This window comes from Rhamphochromis sp. 'chilingali' (genome assembly GCF_963969265.1).
Source record: "Rhamphochromis sp. 'chilingali' genome assembly, chromosome: 2".
In the NCBI taxonomy this organism is placed as follows: domain Eukaryota; kingdom Metazoa; phylum Chordata; class Actinopteri; order Cichliformes; family Cichlidae; genus Rhamphochromis; species Rhamphochromis sp. 'chilingali'.
In genome coordinates this window covers 20,676,807-20,684,337 of record NC_137930.1, presented here as the reverse complement: position 1 = coordinate 20,684,337, position 7,531 = coordinate 20,676,807, and the positions used below count along the sequence as shown (strand labels likewise).

At 40.4% G+C, this 7,531-nt stretch overlaps 1 protein-coding gene across 1 annotated transcript in view; it reads left to right on the top strand.

Moving 5' to 3' along the window:
• The first annotated feature begins 986 nt into the window (after nucleotides 1–986).
• The window catches only part of shc3 (SHC (Src homology 2 domain containing) transforming protein 3), a 21,193-nt gene continuing 14,648 nt past the window's right edge, over nucleotides 987–7,531 (top strand). The window contains exons 1-2 of the mRNA XM_080862622.1: nucleotides 987–1,035; nucleotides 2,809–3,539. Coding sequence (XP_080718748.1) covers nucleotides 2,919–3,539 — 621 coding nt within the window. The 5' untranslated portion in view covers nucleotides 987–1,035; nucleotides 2,809–2,918. The remainder of the gene's footprint in view (nucleotides 1,036–2,808; nucleotides 3,540–7,531) is intronic.

The following is a 7,531-nucleotide window of genomic DNA, read 5'->3' as shown; positions in this document are numbered from 1 at the left end:
TCCCTTTTTGGGAGTTGTCTTGTTGTTGTTGTAATTTGCAACTGATGAGCAGATGAAATGGATGTATAACGATTTATGCTTCTTAATTGGACACTGACTTTGTGTTATCCTGCGATGCCCCCTTTATTTCTTGAGCATTGTATTATTAGTGTATTGTTAACAATTTAATGCATGTAACACAGCATGAGAAACCAGGCTTAGTCCATTTTATGCTTTATGTAAAATTATAAATTAACATGCAGCAAAAAGCAAGTTTTTCTTGGAAAATCTGCTTGATCATGGTGCCGGTTTGTCCTATGTTCCATATATACACACACACATATGACCAGTAATATCTGCAAATTGATCAGTGGATATATTTCCCTGCTTGACCTTTGCTAGTTTTTTTTAAAAAGTATGTTACTTTAACTTAAAAAAAAATACTATTGTCATATTGCAAGTTAATAAAACCCCAAATAAAATATATATGGATGGTAATTATTTATTTTCATGTGACAAATGTCCAGTTTTAGCTCTAAATATATTTGTTGTTGTAGCGCATTTGTAATGCCCTCAGATATGTATGTATATAATTACATACACATATGTGTGTGTGTGTGTGTGTGTGTGTGTATAGGGAGAGAGAGAGTGAGAGACATATTAAAGTCAATTACTAATTAAATGTGTAGGTGGCAACTGTTCACATGAATGTAGAGAGGGGAAAAAGGTGATAATGGTGACAATCAAAATCACGGGGGTGGCTTTACTCCTCCTGTTTCATGTCCTGTACCTTTTTCTTGTTTCCCACTCTGTTAACAGAACACTATCTTATTTAATTATGCAAACATCTCATGTCTGATGATGCACGTAGGCTTTTTAAAGGACAGTTAAGAGAAAACAGAATGTACACCTGTGTCTGGAATGGTCTCTTCCACTATTCTGCTAGCCTCCTCTGAATGAGTCATCCAGCTGGCTCCTCATTGGATAAGACCATGCCATCCCTAGGGATTGCCTTGCAGAGGCAGAAAGGCCTTGCTTCCATTCACAGAAACACTGGTATGCCAGCCTGCTATTTCATTCACATAAAAGACTAAAAACTGCATGCCTTTTTTCTCTTGTCCACTGCTCCGTTTCTGCTTTGTCTTTTTGCCGTCACTTTTGATTTGCGAGGGCTTTCCTTTTTCCCCCCCTGCTTCTGTGTTTGCCTTTGTTTCTGAGGCGAGAAGGCAGACGTGCTGTCTTCTTCTTCTTTTTTTTTTTTTTTTCTTTTGCCAGGCAGGAAAGGGATTGGGAGGGACTGCAGTGCGAAATCTGCAGCACAGTGAGAGTGGAAGCTGCTTATGAATGAGTGTCAGTCTTTCGCCGTTGCTAGATGCTCTTGAGGACATTTTATATGAATGTGTGCTTTCTGCTGCCGGGAGACAAAGATGCTTCATTGCTGTTGGTTTTAAGGAGACTCTGAAGCTTTTTTTCCCCTTTTATCCATCTGGCTATTTCATTGACTTATCTGCCTGAGAAACATGCCGTTCAGAATGTGTTTGTTTGAGTCGTATCATTCATGCAGTTCAGCCTGGACCAGTTGCTGGGTATTTTAGAGTGGCTGTGAATCTGTTTCTGCTTCATTGTTGAACTGTTTGCTATTGCAGATTGTCAACATTTTTAGGCTTAAAAAAGTAAAATTGCTTTAGTCTTTATATATATAATTGATGCTCGAATATAAATAGCTGTGGAAATAACTGGTGGTAGATTTTGGTGAGTGGTCCAGGACTGATGTCTGCTCACAATATGCAATTATACTTGAACATGGGCAATATATTAATGTTTCACCTATTTCCAATCATACTAAAATTTTGCAATATTGCTTCTCTTGATGATTTATGAAGATTTCTTTTGCATCATTTTAAGGTGAATCTTTATTTTTCTTTAAATAGAAATGTCTATTTTATTTTTGTGCCATAAGATTTTGACAGGCGCTTCGATTTAGCTGTGAATTGAAAGGATGTTTTCATTACATTTTTCACTTCATTTACTGTCATCTAAGTGATTAGTTTATGGTGTGTCATCCTTTTATCAAACTTTTATTAGGTCGTCAGTTTTATGGCACTGTTCAAGACGCAAATTCCAGCAAAATATGAATGATTACTTCACGAAGTTACTAAGACAATCAAGTTACCTCTCATCCCTCATTTCCTTTTCACAGAAAAACAAATAAGAAGAAAAGAATTATGGAGAATGAATATGAGACTGGGGAATATAAAAATTGATTGGTTCTAGTGTGCTGTAAGTGGGAGGTTTTTTTTTCCCTCTCCCTCCAACAGGAAGTGATTTGCAGTGTTCAGCAAGCCTTTTGTTGAGAAGGTTTTCTCAGATCAGTGAGTCATGCTTTAGCTCTGAGCCGGCAGGCAGGCAGCAGTCAGTAGAGGGTATTTGCTCTTCCCTTGCAGTGTCCGTGATCATCAACAACACAGATCTTTTTCTGTTCTTAACTTTTTGGATTTTGAGCTAGGAATCAGCAGCAGCGTCACCGCTGGAAACTAAAAGCTGCACCACAACACTGGAAGCCTTTTAGAGACCTTTCCATCCTTTCCCCCCCTCCCTCTGCTTCAGTGTTGTTTCCGTGGATTGTGTCTGTATATTTTTCCTCTGACGGATTGGATTGCAGCTCTGGATTTTACAGAGAGCAGATTGGACTTTGGTGACAACAGCAGCAGCAGCAGCAGCAGCAGCTCAACACAACCACCACTGTAACCTCAATAGAGAAAATTACAGTCAGGTGGCCTGATATTGCTAAAAAGGCGTTTGCTGCCTACCGTTGCTGCTATGTTACAGGAGAGGGTAATCAGCACCGCTCAGCCACGTCTGCCAGCACGCTTGTGAACGAGGCAGGCTGTGCGTGTTGGTTGGTGGAGAGAGGGGAGAGAGCAAAGAGAGAGAAGGGTATGCTTCACCGTACCAAATACAACCGCTTCAGAAATGAGTCAGTAACATCCGTCGATGAGCTTCTTCACGGCCTGACCATGAACCCCAAGGTCTCGGCCACCCCCCAGTCTGCAGCCGAGACGTCTTACACACCCCCGACTGAGGTTCAGCCCTCCTCCGCCACCGCTCCTTCCAGCAACCCCACCGGCCATGGCTCTGACCACCTGGAAGATGGAGGCACCACCCTCTGTACGCTCATCAACAAGGTGTCCGGCCTGAAATTCAGCAACTCCGGCAGCTTGCTCGGCATAAAGGGTCTGCCCTCGGCCGTTAAGGACCTGGCTGTGTCAAAGCTGCAGGGGGGTGGGGGATCAGGCTCAGGCTGCCCGAGTCCCAGCGCAGCTACAGCGGCAGCCTCTGGTGCGGGTGTCTCTCTGTGCAGTTTGGCCTCCCATTCAACCCCCTGTTCACAGCTGGAGCCATCTGTCAGCATGAGCAAGAAGAGCAGGCTGGATGAGCACCAGCCCAGCGGAGAGGACTGGAATCCAGGTGGAGGCGGTGGACTGGTGAGCAAACCCTCCAAAGGATGGCTAGACTCAAACGAGAAGATCTCTGGTCCCGGAGTCACATACATTGTTAAGGTTGGTGGACTCACTCTTTCCCCTCACTCGTTTTGTTCTTTGTTCATCCCAGTCATTTTCCCATTCTCTCTTTTCTTTGAATGAGTCGAGTTTTAGCTACCTGCAAGTGGGGGTGGGTGGGGTGGGAATAATGTAGTTTCTCACAACATGCCCTTGAGTGGGTGTATGTAGGCTGGGTGAAATAGCAGCAACCGGAAAACTGGCACTGAATAATTCAGGAAAAAAGGAGAAGGTCACCATTAAGGGGAAAAGTAGAGGAAAAGCTCATAATGGCAAAACAAAAACGGTAATTATCAATGTGAACATTGTGTAAGCATTTACATTTCTCCGATATTTTGGCCAGTCTCATGTATACAGAGAGGCAACGTTATGCTTTTGTAACCATGGTGATGAGTTATTTCTGTACATTGTGCACCTCTGTGGCTGCTTTAGCTTGCCAACAGTGAATGGGTTGAATGGGAAAAAATATTCGGAGCATCCTCGTCTTAACACACTTATCACTGGCTGCTGTTACTGTTGTCCAACCATCGTACATCATTTAAAGGTGAGCAAGTTGGCGCACAACTACAGGAGCTGCGAATGTCATCATGCCAGCAATGAGTCACTAGCATAAGGAGTGATGATGCAGAGTCCTGGCTCTTTAAGGTGTGAAAGGGGGGGGGAGAACATTTTTACTGGGTGAAGTAAAGGAATAATTTTGCTATTTTTTTCTGCCTTGTCTTGTACTGCAGTGCAAAGAGAAATGCAGCTTTTTGGAGAAAATGAAAATTGAGGCCATCACTGCCAGGGGAAATGTGTTATCTTCCAAATCAAGTTACGATTGCCATCATATGACACCTACTACAGCTAGCCCAAACAAAGCCTACAGTATCTGTGACCAGCGTGACATTCCATTAACTGCATTAAGGCAGAGAGCACTTATTTGTCCAGTCAATGCCGCTGAAAGCAGCCACACTGTGAGAGGGGAAATGGGTCTGTCCTGTGCTCACCCGCCACCCCCGGCTTTCCCTGTGGTTTCAGTCCCGTGTGTATTGAGTTCAACGTGGTGTTCTGCTCACAGCACTTTTAATTAGCGTCATGTGGTCACTCCTCGCACATCACGCACCATTACCCCCAAGCGGCATTGACTGACAGTGATGCTGTTTACACTCTCACTTTTATCTCGTACTAGTGTTGTGTTTTTAAAAAATAGAAAAAAAGAAAAGAAATGCACATTAGATATGATAAGGTTTTCTGGTAGCAGATTTAACAGGGGTCTTTCCTAGTATTTCATTGTGTTTTTAGGAAGGTCAGAGTTCAGGCTATATGCAAAGCACTGTCTGTGTAGGTTCTGAGTCATCCAGGTCACGAATGATTGAAAAGAAGGCAAGTAGACTTTTTCAAGTTAATGAAAATCAAGTTGTCGTTTCTTCCAAGTACTCAAGGCTAGCACAAGCCTACCACTGTACTTACAGGAGCAATATGTGACAAATACTAACAAAATAATATGTATAGAATTGGTTATACTGTATAATATGTTCACATAAACAATAAAAGAAATACAGAATAGTAAAGCTGTAATTAACCGATCACTTTCTACATTTCTTAGATCTGCTTTCTTTGCATTTCAGAACCAAATAACACTGACGTATCGATTGTTTGCAAAGCTGATGTGGCAAACGTGTGCTTGGCCACCTGATCAACATAAATCCAGTCCTTTATATTTATTAAATTATGTTATTATTCCTGACCACATTGCCGCATTGCAAAAGTTGTATCCCATAAATGTTTTACTGCCTAAACCCCCCCCAACGATTCTTACATGATTATTTGATTATTAAATTCAATTGCAACCAATTAATTATTCTTTTTTATTGATCACATGCATTATTTCCTGGACCTGATTATCCTGTCTAGACTGTACAGAAGCAATACAGTCTCAAAGCAGTCTGTGTAAAGTTGAAACTTTTTATCCACCGATTCCTGTTTTTGGACACAAATGTTCCCTTTTTTCATGATTCTGAACATAAATATACAAACATTTTCACCTTTAAAATAGGGGAAAGAAGCCACACTTGAAGGTGGGCGTTCAGTTGTCAGGACGATTCCTCCCAAGAGTCTCAAGAAAAAAGATGCTGCAGACACTAAATATACTTCATGTTAAAAGAGTAGTTTAAAAATTGTGCATGCTGTCATGAAAAGTTGGGGCAATTTGTGTTTGTGAGCACAAACCAATGGATTTTTCACACTTTTCATACAGAAGAAATTTTTAGATAATGCACACAATAAACACCGTAGCAAAAGCAGGTTTAGACAATGCAATATACAGTATGACTTAAATATTTAGAAATGTTTGAAATTAATTACAGTTTGTATTATTATTATTTTTTTTAATCTAGATCACTTGGAAACCTAGTTAATCCGAAATTCAGTTTTAGAGTTTTGGTTATGTGCGTTCTTATACAACATAAGGGAATATAAACCCTGCGTGAGCTCAGAATAGAGCTCTGCTAATTTTAGAAGTGCTTGATGTATTTTTGGCCCTGCTAAAGCACGCACTTCAAACACACCCTTATAAAAATAGAGAACATAGGCAATTTGAGAATGTCACGTTGACAAAATAATATTTTTGTTTGAGCGCAAAATGCTGAGCAGAAAGACACAGAGTTATAAAAGGAAATTTATGATTGTAACAAGTTAGTTTCTTGAACTGGCTCTTTTTAAAGGCCAGAGTGGAAACACTGATGTGTCTGGAAGTCTGTTTTGTTTACAGAGAAATTCAAAATATGATTTTAAAAGTGATGGAACTCATCAGCACCAAATGTTCCTGGCCTGTGCATGAGCTGTTGCAGTCTGGTTCTGGAAATGATTTGATTATTTAAAAGGAAACTTTTAATGGTGAATAAACCTTGACTTGTTTTATTTCTAAGTTAGCATCAACTTTGGCTTCATTAAATTTAACTTTGTAAACTTCTTCTATGGCTGGATGCTTTTATTTTTAACTAGAAAACCATCTGCTTGGTCATGAAACAAACTGTTGTTGTAATTTGGGTGTCGGTCTTCCTGCAGCTCTTTTTTTTACAAAAGCATACATTGAAAAATAATTATTTTAATTTGTTTTGTTCAAAAAGGATCTCAGATTTCACCATTATCTTTAATTATACTACATAAATACTAGCTAGCTACTTTTTTGGGTACACCTGTTTAACTTTTTGTCCTATATAATCACGCATTTAGGCATCTAGACATGGTCCAAGAGACCTGCTGAAGTTCAAACCGAGCATCAGAATCATAAAGAAAGGCGATTTAAGTGACTTTGAATGTGGCATGGTGGTTAGCGTGAGACAGGCTGGTCTGAGTATTTGAGAAACTGCTGATCTACTGGGATATTTCCACATCACCATCTCTAGGGTTTATATATCAAATGAGCAGCAGTTGTTTGGTGAAAATGCCTTGTTAATGTCAGAGGAAAGTGTTGTAACTGCTGTGAGCTGAGAGGGAGGCAACAATAACTCAAATAACCCTTTGTTACAGCCAAAGTATGCAGAAGAGCATATCTGAATAGCAGAAGACCACACTGGTGCCACAGCTGTCAGTTAATAACAAATAACTGAGGCTACAGTTAACACTGACATTAAAATCGGACAACAGAAGATTGGGAAACTTTTGTCTCTGTTTCTGCTGCAATATTTAGATGGAGTACAGCGACAGATTGGTGACGTGTCCAGGGTGTACCCTGCCTCTCACTCTATGATTGCTGGAATAGCCTCCTGCCACCTCTGAGGAATGTTTTCAGCCCCTCACTGAGTCTATTCCTCAAAGAATTAAGACAGTTCTGAGACCAAAAGGTGGTCCTACCAGGAGTTAGCAAGATATAGCTATTGAACTGGCAAGTGAGCGTTTAAAAAGTTAGAGAAACTCAATATTTTATTTCCTTTCCAAACAAATACAATCTCTTCATCTCAAACTTAATATAGTTTTTTTTTCAGAGTAGGTAACAATAACTTGACTTA